The sequence below is a fragment of the Mustelus asterias genome, chromosome 26 (assembly GCF_964213995.1).
Source record: "Mustelus asterias chromosome 26, sMusAst1.hap1.1, whole genome shotgun sequence".
Lineage (NCBI taxonomy): Eukaryota > Metazoa > Chordata > Chondrichthyes > Carcharhiniformes > Triakidae > Mustelus > Mustelus asterias.
The window spans coordinates 42463583-42490940 of NC_135826.1; the positions used below are offsets into that span (position 1 = coordinate 42463583).

Genomic DNA, 27358 nt, shown 5'->3' on the forward strand with positions numbered 1-27358 from the left:
GTACCTGTCCTGGGAGTGTTTGATGGGGGACAGTGTAGAGGGAGCTTTACTCTGTATCTAACTCTGTGCTGTACCTGTCCTGGGAGCGTTTGATGGGGACAGCATAGAGGGAGCTTTACTCTGTATCTAACTCCGTGCTGTACCTGTCCTGGGAGTGTTTGATGGGGGACAATGGAGAGGGAGCTTTACTCTGTATCTAACCCTGCGCTGTACCTGTCCTGGGAGTGTTTGATGGAGGACAGTGTAGAGGGAGCTTTACACTGTATCTAATCCTGCGCTGTACCTGTCCTGGGAGTGTTTGATGGGGGACAGTGTAGAGGGAGCTTTACTCTGTATCTAACCCCGTGCTGTACCTGTCCTGGGAGTGTTTGATGGGGACACAGTGTAGAGGGAGCTTTACTCTGTATCTAACCCTGTGCTGTACCTGTCCTGGGAGTGTTTGATGGGGGACAGTGTAGAGGAAGCTTTATTCTGTATCTAACCCCGTGCTGTACCTGTCCTGGGAGTGAAATTTCCCATTTGTTTTGGGGTTAGGAACTTGGAGCAACTGGATTGTGGCTTGCTGGCACCAATTTCTAATTGGTGCCAGCTAGTCAAGAATCTTTCCAAGATTCTAACCTTGTCACTATCCACTGGATTTAAACTGATGAGAGGTGCATGGGTCAGCGCCCAATCCCAGCCCACCACACAGGCCCCTCCCTTTCCACTTGTTACTACCAGATGATTGGTGGGATTGTTTGGTGTTTGGATCCTGCTATTGGCCTAAATCCACTTCACTGATGGTGAATCACATTGCTAAAGTAAACATTAACTGGCCTCAGTGTTCTGGTGTGAGATGAGAATCTTCAGGCTCTGTGTCGTAGACCTCATGGTGCAGCACCTGTGTAGCACCCTCACCTACAGTGAGGGAATTTAGAATTGAAGAAGGGTGCCATTTGGTCCATCATGTCAGGCCAGAGACAAACCATCCAGAAAAACCCCACTTCCCAATTCTGGCTCCCTGTAGATTAGAATCATAGAATCCCTACAGTACAGAAGGAGGCCATTCGGCCTTGTGTCTGACCGGACCACAATCCCACCCAGACCCTGTTCCCGTAACCCCACATATTTACCCTGCTAATCGCCTTGACACTAAAGTCAATTTAGCATGGCCAATTAACCTAACCCGTACATCTTTGGACTGTGGGAGGAAACCGGAGCACCCGGAGGAAACTCGTGCAGACACGGAAAGTGCAAACTCCACACAGACAGTGACCCGAGCCGGGAATCGAACCCGGGTCCCTAGCGCTGTGAGGCAGCAGTGCTAACCCACTGTGCCACCGTGCCGTTGCAGCACTTCAAATGCATATCCAAGAATTTTTTTTAAATGTGTTGCGGGCTTTTGCCTCTGCGTTTCAGATCTCAACTACCCTCTGTGAACCCTTCCCCCTCCAATCACTTTAAATCTGTGTCCCTGGTTGTTGACTTCTCTGACGAGGAAAGTAAGGGTTTTCTGTCCACTTACACCTCAATTAATTCTCCTCTCAATTTCTTCTTTTGCAAAGAAAACAGCCGTCCGAGTTTTCCTTCTGGCTAAAACTGTCCACTGCTGGCAACATCCTCGTACATTTCCTCTGTATCCTCTCCAGTGCAATCACATCCTTCCTGTAATGTGGTGACAGAACAGTGCACAGCACTCCAGCTGTGGTCCAATATTTTATACAGTTCTAACATAACCTCCTTGCCCCTTGGCTAATAAATGAAAATATCTCGCCTGCCTCTGTATCTTTTTGTGCTGCTGCCCAGGGATTTGTCAGCATTCACTCCAACTTCCTTCTGTTCCTCTACATTTCTCAGTATCTGCAAATTTATTGTGCATTCTCTTGCCTTTTGTGTACTTCCCAAATGCAATACCTCACATTTAGGGGTACTGTCACTGGCCTAATAATCCAGAGCCCCGGGGTAATGTTCTGGGTACCCGGGTTTCAAATCCCATCACAACAGATGGTGAAATTTGAATTCAATAACGATCTGGAATTAAGAATCTACTGATGACCATGAAACCATTGTCGATTGTCGGAAAAATCCATCTGGTTCACTAATGTCCTTTAGGGAAGGAAATCTGCCGTCCTTACCTGGTCTGGGTAAGCCTCCCATCCATTGACTCTGTCTACACTTCCCGCTGCCTCGGCAAAGCAGCCAGCATAATTAAGGACCCCACGCATCCGGACATTCTCTCTTCCACCTTCTTCCGTCAGGAGAAAGATACAAGAGTTTGAGGTCACGTACCAACCGACTCAAGAACAGCTTCTTCCCTGCTACCGTCAGACTTTTGAATGGACCTACCTCACATTAAGTTGAATCTTTCGCTACCCCCTAGCTATGACTGTAACACTACATTCTGCACTCTCTCTTTTCCTTCTCTATCAATGGTATGCTTTGTCTGTATAGCGCGCAAGAAACAATACTTTTCACTGTATGTTAATACATGTGACAATAATAAATCAAATCAAATCAAATGTGACTCCAGATCAACAGCAATATGGTTGACTGAAATGGCCAAGCGAGCCACTCAGTTCGAGGGCAACTAGGGATGGGCAATAAATGTTGGCCCAGCCAGCGACGCCCACACCCCATGAATGGATAAAAAAAACATTTCTCCACATCGAGTTCCACTTCTTCACCTGATCAGTTCATTGGCATCTTCCTGCAGGTCTCCGTTTTCTCCTTCAGTGTGACCCACACAGCTTACTTCTGCATCGTCTGTAAACTTAATCAAGTCCTTATACTTAAGGCTAAATTATTGACAAACCACATCAATGGATCATGTACTGCATGCCCCAGAATCAAGCTGGAAACAGTGAAAGATCCCATCAACGAACGAGTTCCCCCGGGCCAATATTTATCCCCCAATTGTCAAAACAACAGAGTTCTGAAGAAGTCACACAATTCAAACATTAACTCTGTTTCTCTCTTCGCAGATAGAGCCAGACCTAAAGTTTATTTATTAGTCACAAGTAGGCTTACATTAACATTGCAACGAAAATCCCCTAGTCGCCACACTCCAGCGCCTGTTCGGGTACACTGAGGGGCAATTTAGCATGGCCGATGCACCTAACCAGCACGTCTTTCAGACTGTGGGAGGAAACCGGAGCAGGCGGAGGAAACAGACCCACACAGACACAAAGAGAATATGCAGACTCCGCACAGACAGTGACCTAAGCCAGGAATGGAACCCAGGTCCTTAGTGCTGTGAGATAACAGTACTAACCACTGAGCCGCCCTGGAGACCTGCTGACTATTTCCAGCATCTTCTGCTTTTAAAAATCTGGAGGAGGGGACCAAGTGTTGGGTAACAAAGGTTGCAGATGACACAAAGATGAATGGGAAAGCGAATTGCGTGGAGGATGCGGAAAGTCTGCAGAGAGATTTGGATAGGCTAAGTGAGTGGGCGAGGATCTGGCAGATGGAGTATAACGTTGACAAGTGTGAGGTTATCCACTTTGGAAGGAATAATAGTAAAATGGACTATTGTTTAAATGGTGAAAAATTACAACATGCTACTGTGCAGAGGGACCTGGGGTACTGGTGAGGCCGCAACTAGAGTACTGTGTGCAATTTTTGTCCCCTTATTTGCAGAAGCATATATTGGCCTTGGATGGAGTACAGGGAAGGTTCACCAGGTTGATACCGGAGATGAGGGGGTTAGCTTATGAGGAGAGATTGAGTAGATTGAGCCTGTACTCATTGGAGTTTAGAAGGCTGATGGGAGATCTTATAGAAACATATAAGATAATGAAGGGGCGAGACAGGGTAGAGGCAGAGAGATTCTTTCCACTTAGAAAGGAAACAAGAACTAGAGGGCACAGCCTCAAAATAAGGGGGAGTCAGTTTAGGACAGAGTTGAGGAGGAACTTCTTCTCTCAGAGGGTAGTGAATCTCTGGAATTCTCTGCCCATTGAAGCAGTGGAGGCTACCTCGTTAAATATGTTTAAGTCACAGATCAATAGATTTCTGATCAATAAGGGAATTAAGGGTTATGGGGAGCGGGCGGGTAAGTGGAACTAAACCACTATCAGATCAGCCATGTTCTTATTGAATGGCGGGGCAGGCTCGAGGGGCTAGATGGCCTACTCCTGCTCCTATTTCTTGTGTTCTTATGTAACACAGATTTTCTGATCATTATCACTTTGCTGTCCATGAACCCTTCAGGTTTGGTGAAAGGACACAGGAATGAAACTTTAACTCCGTTTCTCTCTCCTCAGACGCTGTCAGATCTGCTGAGTTTTTCCAGCATTTCCTAACTTTTAAAGCTTTACTTTCTTTCCCTTACCCAGCAGTATTTCAACAGCTGGATGAATCTGTGCTTATAGGATTTAAACAATGCAATGGCAGAGAGGTAGGGGATTTAGTTAGAGTGCCATTTAGTAGCAGTCCTTGTACAACTGCTCGAAACAGAGCAGCAAATTGGATCGAAGGTGAGAAATAGAAGGCATATACTGACCTCTGGTGGAGAAGAAAGGCATAACTTGGGTAATGTGGATGAATTTGAGTTGCTTTTATATAACGCTTGCTCACATCTCAGAAAAGTCTCAAGGTGCTTCATATGAAATTAGTCTCTTCCAAATGCAGCGACTGTTGTTGTGTTAACAAACACAGTTAACCACTTCACACACAGCAAGATCCCATAAACAGTAATGACATGAAGGACTAATTAATTTATATTGAAGATTGTTTGTCCAGACATTGGGCGAACTCTCCTTGAAGAGTTGCACGGGCTCGAAGCCAGTGGTTTTATAACATGTCAGCAGTAACTGGGTATCTCTGGCTGTTCTCCCAGAAAAATCCCAGAGATACCCAGTAAATGCTTACATACACAAGGGACCTCCTGAAAATGCTAGCACAGTCCCAATGTCCCCCTGCAAATACTGTCATACTCCCCAGGGACTCCCTGTAAATACTGACACACTCCCCAGGGACTCCCTGTAAATACTGACCCACTCCCCGGGGACCCCCTGTAAATACTGACCCACTCCCCGGGGACCCCCTGTAAATACTGACCCACTCCCCGGGGACCCCCTGTAAATACTGACCCACTCCCCGGGGACCCCCTGTAAATACCGACACACTCCCAGGAACCCCCTGTAAATACTGACCCACTCCCCGGGAACCCCCTGTAAATACCGACACACTCCCGGGAACTCCCTGTAAATACGGACACACTCCCCAGGGACTCCCTGTAAATACTGACACACTCCCCAGGGACTCCCTGTAAATACGGACACACTCCCCAGGGACTCCCTGTAAATACCGACACACTCCCCAGGGACTCCCTGTAAATACCGACACACTCCCGGGAACCCCCTGTAAATACTGACCCACTCCCGGGGATCCCCTGTAAATACTGACACACTCCCAAAGACCCGCTGTAATTACTGACACACTCCCCGGGGACCCCCCTGTAAATACTGGCACACATCCCTGGGACCCCCATAAATACTGACACACTCCTCAGGGACACCTGTAAATACTGACACACTCCCCAGGGTCCCCCTGTAAATACTGACACACTCCCCGGGGACACCTGTAAATACTGACACACTCCCCGGGGACACCTGTAAATACTGACACGCTCCCTGGGGCCCCCCTGTAAATACTGACACACATCCCTGGGACCCCCATAAATACTGACACACTCCCCGGGGACACCTGTAAATACTGACACACTCCCCAGGGACTCCCTGTAAATACTGACACACTCCCCAGGGACTCCCTGTAAATACTGACACACTCCCGGGGACCCTCCCGTAAATACTAACACACTCCCCTGAGGCCCCCCTGTAAATACTGACACACTCCCCGGGGAGCCCCCAGTAAATACTGACACACTCCCCAGGGACTCCCTGTAAATACTGACACACTCCCGGGGACCCTCCCGTAAATACTAACACACTCCCCTGAGGCCCCCCTGTAAATACTGACACACTCCCCCGGGGACACCCTGGAAATAGTGACACACTCCCCGGGGGGCCCCTGTAAATACTGACACACTCCCCCGGGGACGCCCTGGAAATAGTGACACACTCCCCGGGGGGCCCCTGTAAATACTGACACACTCCCGGAGACCCTCTGTAAATACTGACACACTCCCCGGGGACCCCCCATAAGTACTGACACACTCCCCGGGGACCCCCTGTAAATACTGACTCACTCCCAGAGACCCGCTGTAAATACTGGCACACTCCCCGGGGACCTGCTGTAAATACTGACACACTCCCCGGGGACCCCCCATAAATACTGACACACTCCCCGGGGACCTGCTGTAAATACTGACACGCTCCCTGGGGCCCCCCTGTAAATACTGACACACATCCCTGGGACCCCCATAAATACTGACACACTCCCCGGGGACACCTGTAAATACTGACACACTCCCCAGGGACTCCCTGTAAATACTGACACACTCCCCAGGGACTCCCTGTAAATACTGACACACTCCCGGGGACCCTCCCGTAAATACTAACACACTCCCCTGAGGCCCCCCTGTAAATACTGACACACTCCCCGGGGAGCCCCCAGTAAATACTGACACACTCCCCAGGGACTCCCTGTAAATACTGACACACTCCCGGGGACCCTCCCGTAAATACTAACACACTCCCCTGAGGCCCCCCTGTAAATACTGACACACTCCCCGGGGAGCCCCCAGTAAATACTGACACACTCCCCAGGGACTCCCTGTAAATACTGACACACTCCCGGGGACCCTCCCGTAAATACTAACACACTCCCCTGAGGCCCCCCTGTAAATACTGACACACTCCCCCGGGGACGCCCTGGAAATAGTGACACACTCCCCGGGGGGCCCCTGTAAATACTGACACACTCCCCCGGGGACGCCCTGGAAATAGTGACACACTCCCGGAGACCCTCTGTAAATACTGACACACTCCCCGGGGACCCCCCATAAATACTGACACACTCCCCGGGGACCCCCTGTAAATACTGACACACTCTCGGGGACCCCCCATAAATACTGACACACTCCCCGGGGACCCCCCTGTAAATACTGACTCACTCCCAGAGACCCGCTGTAAATACTGGCACACTCCCCGGGGACCTGCTGTAAATACTGACACACTCCTCGGGGACCCCCCATAAATACTGACACACTCCCCGGGGACCTGCTGTAAATACTGACACACTCCCCGGGGACCTGCTGTAAATACTGGCACACTCCCCGGGGACCCCCCATAAATACTGACACACTCCCCGGGGACCTGCTGTAAATACTGACACACTGCCAGGGCCGTTGCAATTTGATTTCCAAAAGACAGCTGTTTCGTTGAATAAATTCTCATGCGAGAACACCTTCCAATAATGCAGAAATCCTCTCTCACCAAGGATCTCATTTGTCCCAGATCGAGCTAGAAGCTAACTTGCCAAAAGAGCCCCTCCAGGAACTGGGCACAAGCTCTGACACTGAAATGGTGCACTGAGGTGTCAGCCTCCATTAGGAGCTTAATGCCTGAAGCGTGCCTTAAAACTGGCAGCTTCCTGAGCTGGAACAAGAGTGCTCCCATCTGAAGCAAGTTGATAAGCACATTTGAGACCCGGTGACACAATAACTATTCACAATGCTGATTGTGGTGAGTAACTCTCTGTCAATCACACGAGGAAAAAAAGCAAATTGTTGAAGCAGAGCTAAGCAGCATCTGGGAAAGTATGGTTCAGGATTCCCAGGTGTGAATGCACCTTGTGTCTTCGTCCACATTGAACATCTCGGTGATGCTTAGTGTGTTGTACATTTCCAGTATTTTCTGTACAGGCCGTGGTCGTCTGGTTATAGATTGAACAGGCGCTGCCAGGGTGATTTGAGAATTGAATATCTAAATAATTTAAAAGCTAATTCTCACCCAAAATGGGATAATCTGCCCCAAATTTGATATTCAGTAATTTGATTGCAGGATAGGTGGGATAATGTTAAAGTTGGGAATTGTTCCAAACCATTTCTACTGAACCACTTTGAAAATCAAATTTTGGCACAAATTCCCTCACCTCAGTCTGTCAGGTTTTGAGGTGAATCTGTAGCCGCTTTCCAGTTTTACCTCTGACCATGAAGACCCAATGACCAAAACTGAACACGGGGTGCGGGGTCCGGTCAGAGCTGGGCATCGGGCATGCGGTCTGGCTAGAACTCGGTTTGGGGTCCAGTCAGAGCCGGGCACAGGGTACAATCCGGCCAGAGCTGGGCACAGGGTACAGTCCGGCCAGAGCTGGGCACAGGGTACAGTCCGGCCAGAGCTGGGCACAGGGTACAGTCCGGTCAGAGCTGGGCACCGGGCATGCGCTCTGGCTAGAACTCGGTTTGGGGTCCAGTCAGAGCTGGGCACAGGGTACAATCCGGCCAGAGCTGGGCACAGGGTACAGTCCGGCCAGAGCTGGGCACAGGGTACAGTCCGGTCAGAGCTGGGCACCGGGCATGCGGTCTGGCTAGAACTCGGTTTGGGGTCCGGTCAGAGCTGGGCACAGGGTACAGTCCGGCCAGAGCTGGGCACAGGGTACAGTCCGGCCAGAGCTGGGCACAGGGTACAGTCCGGCCAGAGCTGGGCACAGGGTACAGTCCGGTCAGAGCTGGGCACCGGGCATGCGGTCTGGCTAGAACTCGGTTTGGGGTCCGGTCAGAGCTGGGCACAGGGTACAGTCCGGCCAGAGCTGGGCACAGGGTACAGTCCGGCCAGAGCTGGGCACAGGGTACAGTCCGGTCAGAGCTGGGCACCGGGCATGCGGTCTGGCTAGAACTCGGTTTGGGGTCCGGTCAGAGCTGGGCACAGGGAACAATCCGGCCAGAGTTCAGTTCGGGGTCCAGCCAGTGCTGGACTCGGGGCACAGCCTGCCCGGATTTCTGCTCTGCAGTGATCGTAAATTAATGAGAGCGAAACCTGCTGGCTTTCCCCGAGCTGTCAATGTTATTATTTGTAATTTTGACACCATCTGTGTGCTTTACACTTGTCCCAACTCATTCCCATCAACCATCAGTTCCCTCCCCTGATGCATTTCACCCAATTCATTTTGAAGGTTCTGAGCTGCCTCCTGACAAATCAAACAGGAGAAACTGAATCACATGATTTGAAAGCTGCATCTTCACAATATATAAATCACACTCTTGCTAAACAGTCCGACATGGGGACTCCGGGAACTTTGGGACAGAGAATAAGTTCTTAACTTAGTGTTTAATTCTGGACATCGATTTGGCAAAGTCTTCCTTTCAGAACCAAATCCACTTACAGCTCCAACAGTCCTGGTACAATTGACACTCAACTTGTCTAATTGTGAAAAAAAAAGGGGGGCACGGTGGCACAGTGGTTAGCACTGCTGCCGCACAGCGCCAGGGACACGGGTTCAATTCCGGCCTCGGGTCACTGTCTGTGCGGAGTTTGTACTCCCCATGTCTGCGTGGGTTTCCTCCGGGTGATCCGGTTTCCTCCCAGTCCAAAGATGCGCGGGTTAGGTTGATTGGCCATGGTAAATTGTTCAATGGTGTCAGGGAGATTCACAGTAAGAGTTTTAACAACACCAGGTTAAAGTCCAACAGGTTGATTTGGTAGCAAATGCCATTAGCTTTTGGAGCGCTGCTCCTTCGTCAGATGGAGTGGATATCTGCTCTCAAACAGGGCACAGAGACACAAAATCAAGTTACAGAATACTGATTAGAATGCGAATCTCTACGAATCTGCGAATTAGATTCGCATTCTAATCAGTATTCTGTAACTTGATTTTGCGTCTCTGTGCCCTGTTTGAGAGCAGATTTCCACTCCATCTGACGAAGGAGCAGCGCTCTGAAAGCTACTGGCATTTGCTACCAAATAAACCTGTTGGACTTTAACCTGGTGTTGTTAAAACTCTTACTGTGTTTACCCCAGTCCAACGCCGGCATCTCCACGTCAGGGGGATTAGCAGGGTAAATGGGTGGGATTGTTGTCAGTGCAGGCTCGATGGACCGAATAGCCTCTTTCTGCACTGTAAGGATTCTATGATTCTATTCTACAACCACAGTGACAGGGTCAGTACATGGGGTGAATTCTACAGAAGGACACAGGGATCAGTGCACAATGCTGGATCCTGGCTGTTTCCTGGTTTCTGCTAAAAAGTATTTATATGGGTGAGGGACAAATTACACAGAATATACAGTAATGAGGCAGGCCATTCAGCCCATCTAGGATCTGCTGGTGTTTGTACACCACATCTCTTCCCATTACATCTGCCTCATCTCAGCCTTTCAGTAAATCTCTTTATTCCTTTTTTTCTCATGTGGTCATCTGGCCTCTTTTTGAAATCATCAAAACACAACCTCCTCCTGCAGCAGAAAGTTTAAAATCTAACCTTTCTGAAAAACGTCTTATTTATTAATGGAATTTATGAGTAACTTTTGTACTTATGACCCCTAATATGGATTCTCCCACACATAGAAACATCTCCCCAGTCTAACACACTCATATTCTTAGACATTTAGACTACAAGACTATAAGATATAGGAGCAGAATTAGACCATTCGGCCCATCAAGTCTGCTCCGCCATTCAATCGTGGTTTCTCAAAACCATTCTCCTGCCTTTTCCCTTAACCTTTGATCTCCTTACCAGTCAAGAACCGATCTACCTCGGTTTTAAATACACTCAATGAACTAGCCTGCACAGCCTTCTGCGGCAATTAATTGAATAGGTTCACCACCCTCTGGCTGAAGAAATTCCTCCTCATCTCGATTCTAAACTTTATTCTGAGGCTGTTCCCCACGGATCCTAGTCTCTCTGACTGTGGAATTGTATGAACTAAGCAGTAGCATGCTGGGAAAATTGGTCAACTCTCTGGTCTAATGTAAGGACGCTGACCAAACTATTTCAAAAAGCCAGACCCCTGTAAGATCTGATAAAGCTGACTCCACATAACTTAATACATGAACAAGACCAGAGAAAGTCAGGCTTCCTGACCTAAGATTAACTAGGCCAGTACGACCAAGACCAGATAAGGTCAGAGATGAAGGAGTCACCGTCCTTTTTCTGTTACATCAAAGGACAAGATAAGGGTATGAATAATGAGACAAAGAGTTCTGGGAGGTCAGCAAGTTAAAACCTGATTAATGATATTGCTCACAATTCTATTACTAATCGAATTCCTGAATATGCTCTGATCACGAACACTGATAATGATTACGTACAAATACTGAACAGTTTCTCCGTGTAATCGCAGACTTGTGGAAGAATCAGCAGTTGTACCAACTGCTCTCTGACCCCAAGTTTCAGCCATATACTGCATGCAGTTATTCGTAAATAAATGCTTGTTATATTGACGAAAGGAATTTTGTAGAGTCTATCTTTCAGTCAAGAAGCAGGAAAAGTTTCCACTTCAACAGACTAATGGAAACATCTTCCCCACGTCCACTCTATCCAGGCTTTTCAGTATTCTGTAAAGTTTCAGTGAGATCCCTTCTCATCCTTCTAAACTCTATCGAGTACAGACCCAGAGTCCTCAAACGCTTCTCATATGTCAAGCCTTTCATTCCAGGGATCATTCTCATGAACCTCCTTTGGGCCCTCTCCAGGGCCGGCACATCAAATTGGCCATGCTAAATTGCCCCTTAGTCTCAGGACTGGCTAGGGTAAATGCACGCAGTTATGGGGATAGGGCCTGGGTGGGATTGTGGTCGGTGCAGACTCGATAGGCCAAATGGCCTCTTTCTGCACTGTAGGATTCTACGATCCTTCCTTAGATACAGGACCCAAAATTGCTCACAATATTCCAAATGTGGTCTGACCAGAGCCTTATAAAGCCTCAGCTTTTGTATTCTAGTCCTCTCAAAATGAACGCTAACATTGCATTTGCCTTCCTAACTACCAACTCTACCTGCAAGATAACCTTAAGAGAATCCTGAACTCGGACTCTCAAGTCCCTTTGCACTTCCAATTTCTGAATTCTCTCCCCCATTTAGAAAATAGTCTATGCCTCTATTCTTCCTACCAAAGTGCATAACCTCACACTTTCCCACATTGTATTCCATCTGCCACTTCTTTGCCCACTCTCCTAACCTGTCCAAGTTCTTTTGCAGCGTCTCCGCCTCATTACTACCTGTTCCTCCACTTATCATTGTATCATCTGCAAACTTAGCCACAATGCCCTCAGTTCCTTCATCTAGATGAAGGGACAGTGTGGTGGTTAGCACTGCTGCCTCACAGCACCAGGGACCCAGGTTTAATCCCGGCCTCGGGTGACTGTGTGTGCGTGTGTGTGTGCGCGCGTGTGGAGTTTGCACATTCTCCCCGTGTCTGCGTGGGTTTCCTCCAGGTGCTCCGGTTTCCTCCCACGCTCCAAAGATGTGCGGATTAGGTGATTGGCCGTGCTAAATTGCCCTAGTGTTTGGGGGATTAGCAGGGTAAATATATGTTACGGGGATAGGATCTGGGTGGGATTGTCATCGGTGCAGGCTTGATGGGCCAAATGGCCTCCTTCTGCACTGTAGATTCTATGATTCTAGATCATTGATGTATAAGGTGTAAAGTTGTGCTGCCCCTTCATCTAGATGAAGGAACTGAGGGCATTGTCCGGAAAAGGACCCCTTTATTCCCATTCTGTGCCTTCTGCCAGTCATCCAATCTTCTATCCATGCTTGTACCTTGCCTCTAACACCGTGAAGCATCAGTGCTAACCACTGTGCTACCGTGGAAATAACAGATGGAATACAATGTGGGAAAGTGTAAGGTTATGCACTTGTCAAAGACCTTTTGGAAATTCAAATAGATAACATCCGCTGGCTGTCCTTTGTCTAATTTGCTCGTTACCTCCCCAAAGAATTCTAGGGTTGTCAGACATGACCTCCCCTTGACGAAACCATGCTGACTTCGCCCTATTTTACCATGCACTTCCAAGTATTCCAAAATCTCATCCTGAAAAATGGACTCTAAAATCTTACTAACGACCAAAGTTAGACTTTGACCTGTAATTTCCCATCTTTTGTCTCTCTTGCTTCTTAAACGGGGGTGTTACATTAGTGATTTTCCAGTCCACTGGGACCCTCCCTGACTCCAGAGATTCCCAAAAGATCACCACTAATGCCTCCACAATCTATTCAGCTACCTCCTTCAGAACTCTGGGGTGTAGTCCATCTGGTCCAGGTTACTTATCCACCTTCAGACCTTTCAGTTTCCCTAGCACCTCTTCTTAGCAATGGCCACCACACTCACCTCTGCTCCCTGACTCTGTTGAATTTTTGGTATGATACTGGTGTCTCCCACCATGAAGACTGAGGCAAAGTACCTATTCAGTTTATCCACCATTTCTTTGTTCCCCATTACTATTTCTCCCGTGTCATTTTCCAGCAGTCCAGTGTCTATTCTTGCCTCTCTCTTACCCTTTATTACTGGCTAGCTTACCTTCATATTTCATCTTCTTCCCCGCTTCTTGCATTTTTAGTTGTCCTCTGTTGGGTTTTAAAGGCTTCTCAATCCCCTGGCTTCCCACTAATCTTCGCCACATTGTATTCTTTTTCTTTTGCTTTTATGCTGTCCCTGCCTTCCCTCGTAAGCCATGGTTGCCTTGTCCTCCCTTTAGTATGCTTCTTCTTCCTTGGAATGAAATTCTGCTGTGTCTCCCGAATTACTCCCAGAAACTCCAGCCATTGCTGCTCCACTGTCTTTCCTGCTCGGCTCCTCTTCCAATCAACTCTGGCCAGCTCCTCCTTCATGCCCAAGTCTTGTCTAATCCATCTTTCAGATGAGACATTAAGCCAAAGTCCTGTCTGACATGGATGTTAAGATTCCGTGGGGCTACAAGAAAAACCGGGGGGGTGTAGGGGGGTGCATTTACCCCAGCATCCTGGCCAATAATTACCCCTCAATCAACATCACTGGAATATAGATTATCTGGTCATTCTCACATTACTAATTGTGGGAGTTTGCTGTGTGCAATCTTGCTGCCACATTTGAGATATTTCATCCATGACTACATACCAAAAAAGTACTTCATTGACTGTAAAACACTGGGGGTTTCCTGATGTGATAAAAGGCACAAGTTTTTCTTCCTTCCCTTTTACACAGATTAAACCAATTTCTCAATATTATGCAAAATGAAGGCAAAAAAAAACCCAAAAAGCAGCTTCCAAATACACACATCAGTTTTATTAACAATGCCACACTTGAAACGAGAGTTCTTGCGAAGGTGACCTTTAGGGAAGCAAAGGTCAGACCCTTGGTTAAAGTCCTCACTCGGCACTCACACGTACCACTGGAATCCGATCTTTGCTCGGAGAAATTCCTCCTTGGGTCGTAGATTATACAGCTCCTCCACCGAAGGCGTGGACCAGCGATCAGTGCTGTAAACACTCTCACCAACCTGCAACAGAAGACACAACCACAGCGTTACGTACATCAAAATCAAACTCCCCGCACTCCACTCCCCTCTTCAAATCAAACTGCAAGTGTATGGCAGCCTTGGAGGGAGTGCAGCAGCGATTCACCAAAACAGTACACCAAGGATCAACTTACGAGGACAGCTTGGGCAGCGCGGTAGTTAGCACTGCTGTCTCACAGCGCCAGGGACCCGGGTTCGATTCCCGGCTTGGGTCACTGTCTGTGCAGAGTTTGCACGTTCTCCCCGTGTCTGCGTGGGTTTCCTCCGGGTGCTCCGGTTTCCTTCCACGGTCTGAAAGATGTGATGGTTCGGTGCGTTGACCCGAACAGGAACCGGAGTGTGGCGACTAGGGGAACTTCACAGTAACTTCATTGCAGTGCAAGCCTTACTTGTGACTAATAAATAAACTGAATGAACCAAGCTTATATCCCCCTCTAGCTTAGAAGATTGAGACACAATCTAATTCAGATGTTTAAAACGCGCAGAGGAAAGTTATAAACAAGGAGGCGCAGTCTTAAAATAAGACTCATCAGGAGCAAATGTGTTTGCTTGTATCAAGGAATATAAAGATAATGAATCAAGTTACTGGTCAGCCAGAATCTAACTGAAAGACAGAGGCGCGTGATTGAATGGCCTCATTCTTGTTACTACGATACTCATGTTTGTTGCTTCCACTACTTCAAGCAGCACAGTGGTTAGCACTGCTCCCTCACAGCACCAGGGACCCGGGTTCGATTCCGGCCATGGGTGACTGTCTGTGTGGAGATGGCACATTCTCCCCGAGTCTGCGTGGGTTTCCTCCGACACTCCAAAAATGTGCAGGTTAGGTTGATTGGCCATGCTAAACTGCCCCTTAATGTCAGGCGGATTAGTGGGGTAAATACGTGGGATTGTTGTCAGTGCAGGCTAGATGGGGTGAATGGCCTCCTGCACTGTAGGGATTCTATATGTCAACCATCAGTCAGTTTGCTTCAGCAACTTCCTGCAGACCTAACTCCAGATCGTCCTGTACTTCTTCAATCTAAGACTTTGCCTCCATTTCCCATTCTTCGATCAACCCGACCTACCAATTACTTTGGGGCTGTCGGTTCATGATTTTTGGGATGGGTTTGAGAGTCACAAGGCTAACTACATGTGACTGTTACAGTCAACATACAGAGAAAGTTTACACTGCACCCCTCTGGGTTGGTTTAGTCCCAGAACTAGCATCAAGCACCAAACCTGCGACCCCACCCAAGTCGGGAACATGATAAAAATGCTTTCCACTTGGAGCTGCTCACATGCGAGGTCAACATCCAGGACAAAACAGCCCACTTGATTGGCACCCCATCCATCACCTTAAACATCCATCCACTCCCTCCAACGCACATGGCAGCAGTATGTACCATCTACAAGATGCACTGCAGTAACTCGAAAGGTAACACCACCACCTCCTCGAAGTTCTCTCCAAATTACACACAGTCCTGACTTGGAAATATATTGCCCATTTCTTTCCTGTCACTGGGCCAAAATCCTGGAAATTCTTCCCTAACAGCACTGGGGCTGTACCTACAGCACATGGACTGCAGTTCACAACTACCTTCTTGAGGGCAATCAGGGATGGGTACTAAATGCTGGCCTTGCGAGTGATGCCTATACCCCAAGAATAAATAAAAACAAGGTTAAAAAGTTCATAAAATCCCTATGGTGCAGGAGGCTATTCGACCAATCACGTCTGCACCGACTCTCCGACAGAGCATCGCACCCAAGCCCACTCCACATATTTACTCCGCTAATGGCAGATGGAGTTCAATCCTGATAAATGCGAAGTGATGCATTTTGGTGGGAATAATGTAGGGAGGAGCTACACGATAAATGGAAGAACCATAAAGGGTGTAGAGACGCAGAGGGACCTGGGTGTGCAAGTCCACAGATCTTTGAAGGTGACGTCACAGGTGGAGAAGGTGGTGAAGAAGGCATATGGCATGCTTGCCTTTATAGGACGGGGCATAGAGTATAAAAGTTGGGGTCTGATGTTGCAGATGTATAGAACGTTGGTTCGGCCGCATTTGGAATACTGCGTCCAGTTCTGGTCGCCACACTACCAGAAGGACGTGGAGGCTTTGGAGAGAGTACAGAGGAGGTTTACCAGGATGTTGCCTGGTATGGAGGGGCTTGGTTATGAGGAGAGATTGGGGAAACTGGGGTTGTTCTCCTTGGAAAGACGGAGGATGAGGGGAGACTTAATAGAGGTGTATAAAATTATGAAAGGCATAGATAGGGTGAACGGTGGGAAGCTTTTCCCCGGGTCGGTGGTGACGTTCACGAGGGGTCATAGGTTCAAGGTGAAGGGGGGGGGAGGTTTAACACAGATATCAGAAGGACATATTTCACACAGAGGGTCGTGGGGGCCTGGAATGTGTTGCCGGGCAAGGTGGTGGAGGCGGACACACTGGGAACGTTTAAGACTTATCTAGACAGCTATATGAACGGAGTGGGAATGGAGGGATACAAAAGAGTGGTCTAGTTTGGACCAGGGAGCGGCGCGGGCTAATTGATCTTTGTTTCTCGTTTCAAGGCTTCATTCTATGATCATCTTGCTGGTGCCAGTACAGAGCGAGACTGCAGATAGTTGGGAACCTGTCTCGAGGGCAGGGAATTCAGATGGTGTTCGTAAAGCAGAAGTGGAAATGAATAGGGTTGGGAAGCATTTTCTGATCAGGGCCAGTGTGATCTCCTGGACTCGTTTCGATCGCCTCAGGGGGTCGGAGAGGAATTTCCCAGATTTTCTTTTCCCCATATTGGCCCTGGGGTTTTCACTCTGGGTTTTCGCCTCTCCCTGGAGATCACATGGTCTGGAATGGGGGGGTGGGGGTGAGTTAATAGGTTGTGATGAACAAAGCATCGTAGCTGTGAGGGACAGCTCGGTGGATAGGATATTAGTATGTAGATAGGCTGGAAAATTGGGCGGGGATCCTGGATTCAGGATTCAATCCTGGACCGGGGAGCGGCGCGGGCTTGGAGGGCCGAAGGGCCTGTTCCTGTGCTGTATTGTTCTTTGTAATCCCCCTAATCTACACATCTTGGGACACTAAGGGCCAATTTAACACGGCCAATCTACCTCACCTGCACATCTTTGGACTGTTACAAAGAAGTGCAAACACTTGAAATTACCTTCCAGCCTGGAACATCCTTCATAATTTTAGCTTCTTCCTCAAGATTCTCCCGTAGGAGACGCAGATTCCTTAAAAAAAAAGGAACAAAGCATCAAGGAAAAGAAAGGCAGAACAGAATGACAAATTTCAACAAAGTTTTTTTATATTCACAGAGACACAGAAACATCTGCCGTCAAATCAGCATTGTCATTTTTGACAGAATCTAAACTTTTCATTCTGGAAAATGCTACATAAAGATGCCTGTGCATAAAAACAGGCCCAGAAATATTAAAGCGAACGCGAGAGTCTGGCCATGTGACTTTTTTTTAAAAAAATAGTCATCGGAGAAAACAGCTTCCCAACTACCAATCTTTCGATGACACAGCCGCAGTTTAGGATTCAGGTTCAGAAATAACATTAGGGCCTCTTCTGCACTGTATGAATCATAGAAACCCTATAGTGCAGGGAGAGGCCATTGGGCCCATCGAGTCTGCACTGACCACAATCCCACCCAGGCCCTACCCCCATATTCCTACATATTTACCCGCTAATCCCTCTAACCTACGCATCCCAGGACACTAAGGGGCAATTTTATCATGGCCAATCGACCTAACCCGCACATCTTTGGACTGTGGGAGGAAACCGGAGCACCCGGAGCAAACCCACGCATACACGAGGAGAATGTGCAAACTCCACACAGACAGTGACCCGAGCCGGGAATCGAACCCAGGTCCCTGGAGCTGTGAAGCAGCAGTGCTAACCACTGTGCTTCACAGCTCCACTGTGCTTCACTATGATTCTTCTCTGCTGCCATCAGACTTTTAAATGGACCTACCATATATTAAGTTAATCTTTCTCCACACCCTATCTGTAACTGTATTATATCCTGCACCCTCTCCTTCCCTTTTACCCTATGTACTCAATGTACAGTATGTTTTGTCTGTATAGCACGCAAGAAACAATACTTTTCACTATATCCCAATATATGTGACAATAATAAATCAAATCAAGGAAACAATATCTCCAGCCAGGGTAACTTTGTTGACAGGCTCCCATTACTTTCTGCTTTCGTTCTCAGTCAATACCCTCCATCCACCCCCATACCAGAGCCGCCACCAACAACCCTTGGACGTTGCACATATATCACCAAGCTCCAGTCTCTTCATGCACCAGCTTCTAAACCAGCCACACTGCTTAAAGTGACCAATCAAAACAGTTCAGGCAGACAAAAATGAGGATTATTATAGATTCTACTTAGTAATATTACTGCATTCACCTGTGGGTGGAAGGTCACTCCTAGATATGGAAGAGTGAGGCCATTCAGACCTCTCCGGGGGTGGGGGGGGGGGGATCCTAGAAGACCACAGCTCAGCAAGAGGAAGGTCTGTTCATCACCATTTTGCTAGATCAAATCAAAACTGATCCCAATGATCTGCTCTCTCCTCACAGTCCATCTCTTTATCTGTTTAAAATATTAGAGTCATAGAGTTTTACAGCAGCAAGAGAGGCCCTTTGGTCCAGCAAGTTTGTGCCAGCCATCAAACACCTATCTACCCTAATCCCATTTTCCAGCACTTGGTCCGTAGCCTTGTGTGCTATGACGTTTCAAGTACTCATCCAAAAGCTTCTTAAATGTTGAGAGTTCCCGCCCTTTTAGACAGCCAGTTCCAGATTCCCACCACCCTCTGGGTGAAAACGCTTTCCTCAAATCCCCTCTAAATCTCCTGCATGCACCTTAAATCTATGCCCCCTGGTTATTGACCCCTCTAATAACAGGAACAGTTTCTTCCTATCTATGTCCCTCTTAATTTTGTACACCTCAATCAGCCTTCTCTGCTCCAAGGAAAACAACCCCAGCCTAACCAGCCTCTGTTCAGAGCTGAAATGCTCCAGCCCAGGCAACATCCTGGTGAATCCCCTCTGCACCCTCTCTAGTGCAATCACAACCTCCCTATAATGTGGTGACCAGAACTGCACACGGTGCTCTAGCTGCGGCCTACTGACCATTTTGTACAGCTCCGTCATAACCTCCCTGCCCTTATATTCTATACCTCGGTTAGAAAAGGCAAGTATCCCCTATCCCTTCTTCACCACCTTATCTACCTGTCCCGCTGTCTTCATGGATCTACAGAAATGCACACAAACAGTCCTCTGTACTTCCTGGCACCCTACCATTCACAGTGTATTCCCTTGCACTGTTCGTCCTCCCAAAATTCATCACCCATTCATCCACTTTTCCCCACAAAAAGGTGCATTTGTCTCTGCCTCGGCCACTTCTTCTGATAAACCTTTCCAGGCTCCCAGCAATGCTCTGTGGAACTGATCTTATCTCCTCACTCAGGTGACAGTTAAAGCAAAGATGACTGCCCATTAATCAGACCATCTGGGAAGCAGGGCTTTGAGTAACTAAGTCGCCGTGCGCTTAGACTGTGCCACAGTTCATCATCCTACATCTATCGAGAAATCTGCTGCATCCAGTGAGAACAACTTTGAAAAGTTTTACTTAGGCCCCCATAGCCTCGCATTGCATTGCTTATTGTACCACACAATCTGCTGTTTCAGAGAAATAATGCTATAATTGACAAAGTGAGACATTTACAAGAAATGCATATTTTATAGCCTTGTAATATAAAACGCTTGGTGATTCTGAGCTACAACCTACAATTGACAAGCCAAAATCTCCAAAGCAATAATAATTAGACTCTCACTGACCCGAGTTTGCATTTACTTAACAATCATATCAGAGAAACCTACAGTGCAGAAGCTGGCCTGACTCTCTGAGAGACCATCTATCCCTATAACCCCATGTATTTACCCCACTAATCCGCCTAACCTACAAATCTTTGGACACTAAGGACAATTTAGCATGGCCAATCCACCTAACCTGCACATCTCTGGATTGTGGGAGGAAACCGGAGCACCCCGAGGAAACCCACGCAGACATGGGGAGAACGTGCAGACTCCACACAGGCAGTCACCCAAGGCCAGAATTGAACCCGGGTCCCTGGCGACGTGAAGCAGCAGTGCTAACCACTGTGCCACCGTGCTGCCCTGTGTTAGAATCATAGAATCCTACAGTGCAGAAAGAGGCCATTCAGCTCATCGAGTCTGCACCAACCATAATCCCACCCAGGCCCTATCCCCATATATTTACCCCCTAATCCCTCTAACCTATGCATCCCAGGACACTAAAGGGCAATTTGGAATGGCCAATCAACCTAGCCCGCACATCTTTGGACTGTGGGAGAAAACCGGAGCACCCGGAGGAAACCCACGCAGACACGGGGAGAACGTGCACACTCCACACAGACAGCCACCCAAGACCGGAATCGAACCTGGGTCCCTGGCGCTGTGAGGCAGCAGTGCTAACCACTGTGCCACCGTGCTGCCCTGTGTTAATTTAACTAGACTCCAACTGATCCAGACTTGCGCTTACTTAACACTAATTACATTTTGTGGTTCTAACCAGGTGCATCTCCACACTAAAACATGCTTTGCGACCCCTCTCACACTTGCCTCCTATCCTGCTCAGCATGCAGCAGAGGTAGCAATGCTACACGGGCTTCCATATCTTCCATCTGAAGGCGCCTAGAAAAAAATACACCAAACAGGAAATTGGTGACCACAGATGAATGCAGAAGAAAGATTTGCAAAACCAAACATTAAAACTGGTTAATGAAAACAGAAAGTCATCTCTCATTGTGGAAAGAAATATAAAAGGATGCAGATATCACTATCGGGATGACATGGCAGGAAAAAGAAGAAAGAACTTGCACTGTTAAAACATCTTTCAGAACCTCAGAATATCCCAAATGTTTTACAGCCAATGAAGCACTTTTGAAGTGAAGTCATTGTAGTAATGTAGGAAATAGTTATGAAGAGATTAAAAGTTAGGGCTTTTCCTTTCACAGGTACACAGGTCACTAAGTGGCAACGCAGGTGGAGAGGGTAGTCAAGAAGGCATAGGGCATGCTTGCCTTCACCAGCCGGGGTATTGAGTTTAAGAATTGGCAAGTCATGTTGCAGCTTTATAGAACCTTAGTTAGGCCGCACTTGGAATATAGTGTTCAATTCTGGTCGCCACACTACCAGAAGGATGTGGAGGCTTTGGAGAGGGTACGGAAAAGATTTACCAGGATGTTGCCTGGTATGGAGGGCATTAGTTATGAGGAGAGGTTGGAGAAACTTGGTTTGTTCTCACTGGAGCAACGGAGTTTGAGGGGCGACCTGATAGAAGTCTACAAGATTATAAGGGGCATGGACAGAGTGGATAGTCAGAAGCTTTTTCCCAGGACGGAAACATCAATTACTAGGGGGCACAGGTTTAAGGTGCGAGGGGCAAAGTTTAAAGGAGATGTACGAGGCAAGTTTTTTTTTTTACACAGAGGGTGGTAGGTGCCTGGAACTCGCGGCCGGAGGAGGCAGTGGAAGCGGATACGATAGTGACTTTTAAAGGGGTGTCTTGACAAATACATGAATAGGATAGGAATAGAGGGATATGGTCCTCAGAAGGGTAGGGGATTTTAGTTCAGTCGGGCAGCATGGTCGCTGCAGGCTTGGAGGGCCAAAGGGCCTGTTCCTGTGCTGTAATTTTCTTTGCTCTTTGAAGTTGGTGTGGTCTTTGAGATTATAAACTATTTTGATAAAATGAATAATCCCCTGATCAGTGTGACAGTAACGTGGGCACAAATGGTCAAATAATCCCAAAATCAATTGGGGGAGGTTAGAATGTGGAATTCTCTCTTATAAACTGTGCTTGAAGAAGTAGCATCTATAATGTCTTTCAAAAAGGGAGATAAACAGTTATTTGAAAATTAAGTGGCTCAGATGGAGAAACCTATGGAGAAAATTATATTGAAGATTTAGCTTCTGACTTCCACCAGAGGGCAGAACATCAGCCACAAGCTGCCGAGCTGCATTTCCCACTCCAGTTAGTGGACTTCGTTGAACGGACGGCACAGAGGCAGACCATCCTGTGCTTGTGCACATTTTCCAGGAGAGGTCACCAGTGAGCTGTCAGAGTTGTGACTTCACAGAACCTTACAGCGCAGCAGACCATTCAGCCCATCGCACGTGTGACTGCTATCCAATTAGACCCCCCCCACCACCCCACCCCGCCAACCTTTCCTTACTCCCTAGCCGAGACATTGACTGCAATCAGTGCCCTGGCTGCAATCGACAAACAGCACACACTGAAAGAAAAATCAGAGACACTGAGGGTGTGTGAAGCTTTCAGAATGCTTCTCCAAAACTAATGTTCAGGCAAAATACAGGGCTAAGTTTTAACTCTTAAAATTAATCAAGCCAAGAATAAACCATCCCAGGCACCAAGCGCACGACATACCTTCTCTCCCTGTTCCACCTGAACAACTTCCAGTATCCAAAGAGCAAAGTTCCAATTCCAATCGCAAACATGCTATAACCTTTCGGGTATAAACACACAGATGGTGATGGCAGTGTGGAAAAAGAAAGTACAGAAATGTCTGAGCATCTGTAGAGAGACGAGGGTTAATGGGCAGGATTTTTCACGCACCCAGCCGCGTGTTCCACAGCAGCAGTGGTGGCGTGCCAATGGCCAGCAGCAGAACGTTCTGGTCCCGCCATTGTCAATGGGGGTTTCCCCACTGAATGCAACCCCCACCCCCGGGGCAGTGGGGTTGGGCTGTCGGTGGGACCAGGAAATCCTGCCAGCATGAATGGCTGGAAAATTCCGGCCAATATTTCAGGTTGATGAACTTTCTCTGAATTAAAACAGGTTTGACGTTTAACAGGTTTTAAGCAAGTACAGAAGGAGAACGAATCATAAGCAAGTGCAGAAGGAGGCCATTTGGCCCATCGAGTCTGCACCGACCTCAATCCCACCCAGGCCCTATCCCCGTAATCCCACATATTTACCCCACTAATCCCTCTATCCTACGCATCCTGGGATACTAAGGGGCAATTTAGCATGGCCAAAGCACCTAATCCGCACATCTTTGGAGTGTGGGAGGAAACTCCACACAGACAGTCACCCAAGGGCGGAATCGAACCCAGGTCCCTGGCGCTGTGACTTGTGATGCTACAACATATTCAGGGACTTGAGAGGGACGGAAGTTGGGGAGATGGGACAGTAATTTGCTAGCATGGTGATGTCAAGAGTTTTTTTGGAGAAAAGGGATGATGATGGCAGAGTTAGAGAGAGGGACAACACTGGAAGAAAGAGACTGTTTTTAGTGGCATAAGTAGTAAGTTGGGTGATCAGCGATTTAGTTGGAATCAGATTGAGTAAACAGGGAGTGGGTCTCGAGAACAAGGTGAGTTCAGAGGTCAAGAGGGGAAACGAAAAAGAAAGAGAAAGATGCAAATTCAGGACTAGGACAAAGAACATAAGAGGGAGCAGCAGTAAACCAAATGGCCTGCTGAGCCTGCTCAGCCATTCAACAGGATCGTACTTGGTCTTGGGTTAACTCCAATTTCTCTCCTGATAACTTGATTCCGAGGGACCAAAAAACTGCTATCCAGCCTTAAATTAATTCAACATGGAGATTCCACAACCACAATTCCAAACATTCACAACTCTTTGAGTGAAGTAATTTCTACCCATCTCGGACCTAAATGATCACCCTCTTATCTTGGAACTGTGCACGTATTTTAGTTCTCCTGAAACAATGCCTCTGCATCTACCCTATCCAGCCCTCCATCAGCATCTTGTACGTTTCAATTATTTAGCCTCTCATTCTTCTGAACTCCAGCGACTACAGACCCAATTTACTCAACCTCATGACATAGAGATGCATCAATCCCAGGGACCAATTTAGCCAACCTTCGCTGTACCACCTCCTTGAAAATGGAAAGCAAAACTGAACACAGTATTCCGGAGGTGGTTTCACCAAAGCACTGTGCAATTGTAGCAAGACTTTTTATGCTTATATGTATCAAACACATGACTGAGGAGCATAAATAGGCCATTCGGCCCATTAGAGCCTACTCCGCCATTTGATAAAATCTGGTTGATCAGATTGCGGCCTGAACTCCACATTCCTATCTGGTCCCCCTTAACCCTAGGCTCCATTGTCTATCAAAATCCCATCTTACTCTGCCTTAAATAAATTCAATGACCCAGTCGCCACTGCTTTCTGTGTAAGAGAATTCCATATGCTGATGACCCTCGGGGGAAAAAATATTCTCCCCATCTCTACCTTAAAAATGAGGCCTCTTATTTTTAAACTGTGTCTGCTCATTCTGGCCTCCCCCCCACAAGAGGAAACATCCTCCCATGAACCACACTATCAAGCCCCTCAGGATCTTACATGTTTCAGTAAGACAGGGAGAAACTGTAAATTCATAAAAGGATCAAGAGTGAGAGTGTGCAGATTTAAAGTGATTTGCAAAAGCAGCTCATGCAATGCGAGAAAATACATTTTCACACAGCAAGTGGTTCAGGTCTGGAATGCACTGCTTGGCAGTGTAGTACAGGCAAGTTCAATCAGGGCACTTAAGAGGGAATTATATGATTAATTGAATTCAGGGAAAAGGCACGAAATCATAATGCGCAATTGGAGAGCCAATGTAGACATGATGGGCCAAATGACTCATTTGGCACAGTGGTTAGCACTGCTGCCTCACAGCACCAGGGAGCCGGGCTTGATTCTGGCCTTGGATGACAGGCTGTGTGGAGTCTGCACATTCTCCCATGTCTGTGCAGTTTTCCTCTGGGTGCTCTGGTTTCTTCTCACACTCCAAAGATGTGCAGCACGATGGCACAGTGGTTAGCATTGCTGCCTCACAGCACCAGGGGCCCGGGTTTGGTTCCCGGCTTGGGTCACTGTCTGTGTGGAGTTTGCACATTCTCTCCGTGTCTGCGTGGGTTTCCTCCGGGTGCTCCGATTTCCTCCCACACTCCAAAGATGTGCTGGTTAAGTTGATTGGCCATGCTAAATTGTCCTTTAGTATCAGGGGGACTAGCTAGGTTTATGGAGATAGGGCCTGGGTGGGATTGTGGTCGGTGCAGACTCGATGGGCCGAATGGCCTCCTTCTGCACTGCAGGATTCTATGATCTATGTGCCGGTTAGGTGGTCTTACAGCATCCGTGTGATGAGAGAACAGAGCTAACATGCATTGGCCATGCTAAATTGCCCCTTATTGTCCCAGGATGTGTAGGTTAGGAGGATTTTAGCAGGGTAAATACATACGATTATGGCGCTAGGGCCTGAGTCAGATTGTTGTCGCTGCAGACTTGATGGGCTGAATGGCCTCCTTCTGCACTGTAGGGTTTCTATGATTTCCGGTCTGGATGCTCTGACAAAAGGTGTCATCCAGACTCAAAACATTCGTTTCATTCTCTCACAGCAGGCCTGACAGCATCTGAGATTTTTCAGCAATTTCTGTTTTTGTTTCAGATTCTAGCATCCACAGTAATTTGCTTTTATGCGGATTAGGTAGATTGGCTATGCTAAATTGCCCTTTGGTATCCAAAAATGCATAGGTTACGTGGCAAATGTGTGGGTTTACAGGGATAAGGCAGAGGGGTCGGTCTGGGTAAGATGCTCTTTCAGAGAGTCAGTGCAGACTCGATGGACTGAATGGCCTCTATCTGTATGGGATGGATTCTATGGTAACAATTCTATGAATAAGATCATGTCTCATTCTTCTAAACTTCAATAGGTATAGGCCCAACTTCTTCATACACCAGAATGAGTTCAGCAAACCTTCCTGGAACCTCTTCTGACACAACTATATCCTTTTTCATAGAATCACTACAGTGCAGAAGGCGGCCATTTGGTCCATCAAGTCTGCACCGGCCACAATCCCACCCAGGCCCAACATATTTATCCTAGCTAGTCCCCCTAACACCAAGGGGCAATTTAGCATGGCCAATCCACCTAACTTGCACATCTTTGGACTGTGGGAGGAAACCGGAGCACCCGGAGGAAACCCACACAGACACAGGGAGAATGTGCAAACTCCACACAGTCACCCGAGGCCGGAACTGAACCCGGGTCCCTGGCGCTGTGAGACAGCAGCAGTACTGACCACTGTGACACCGTGCCACCCCTTTTTGAAATAAGGAGACCCTCGGACCAGGGTGGGCATTAAAACACAGAAGCAGTATTAGAAGAATATAGTGGCATAACCTCCCTACTCTTGTACTCGAAGTCTCAAACAATAAAGGTGGATAATCTGTATGCCTTTGGAGTCATCCTCATCCACCTGTCTGTGGCAACCCAAGGTCCCTCTACTCCTCTACATTTCTCCCATTCATTGCGAGAAAACCAGGTTGATTCAAAAGTTAAGATGCTTCTTTCTCCATCTTACCTGACAGCCCCCTCCTGGGGAGGTTCCTCTTGTAATCCACAGGTCCATAGCCCCCTGGAGGAGGTAAGTCCTGCTTCACCTTGATGGTCGCCATCTTCTCACCTCAACTTCCGGCCCGGCTCACCGGAAGTCCCACCCTCCCCAATTCTGATTGGCTACCCCCTCCCAACAAGCTGTCAATCATCCATTCATTACCATTTAAAGCAGAGTCGCACCAAGTTTATTCCTCTTTTTATTTGGTCCAGTGATTCATAATCTATTGCATTTCATTTAATCTGGTATCTGTTTTGCCTTTTATGGGAACTAGCAACCATTTGATTCTGAAGACAGAAATCAATGAATATTTATTTCAAATAAATTTAATTTGATTTATTATTGTCACATGTATTTTGATACAGGAAAAAATATTGTTTCTTGCGCACTATACAGACAAAGCATACAATTCATAGAGTACATTGGGGAGAAGGAAATGATAGATGCAGAATATAGTGTTGCAATTACAGAAGAGAAAGATCAGCTAATATATGATAGGACTTCAGGATTGTCTTAAAG

At 47.5% G+C, this 27358-nt stretch overlaps 1 protein-coding gene across 1 annotated transcript; it reads right to left on the reverse strand.

Annotated features, from left to right (window-relative positions):
* Nucleotides 1-14119: 14119 nt before the first annotated feature.
* ndufa13 (NADH:ubiquinone oxidoreductase subunit A13) lies at nucleotides 14120-26936 on the reverse strand. The gene is made up of 5 exons (XM_078198801.1): nucleotides 26807-26936; nucleotides 22856-22934; nucleotides 21028-21099; nucleotides 17531-17600; nucleotides 14120-14359 (listed from the first exon to the last, which is right to left on the reverse strand). Exons 1-5 carry the CDS (start codon nucleotides 26898-26900, stop codon nucleotides 14240-14242), a joined length of 435 nt encoding a protein of 144 aa, XP_078054927.1. The 5' UTR covers nucleotides 26901-26936; the 3' UTR covers nucleotides 14120-14239.
* Nucleotides 26937-27358: the final 422 nt, after the last annotated feature.

What these genes read in the sequence shown, in the direction of transcription:
- ndufa13 (XM_078198801.1), bottom strand. Translation starts at nt 26,900, where the DNA reads ATGGCGACCATCAAGGTGAAGCAGGACTTACCTCCTCCAGGGGGCTAT. An exon ending in CATGCTGAGCAGGATAGGAG is followed by an intron (nt 17,601 to 21,027) that starts GCAAGTGTGAGA and finishes TTTTTTTTTAAG; the next exon opens with GAATCTGCGTCTCCTACGGG. An exon ending in AGGATGTTCCAGGCTGGAAG is followed by an intron (nt 14,360 to 17,530) that starts GTAATTTCAAGT and finishes CTTCTGTTGCAG; the next exon opens with GTTGGTGAGAGTGTTTACAG.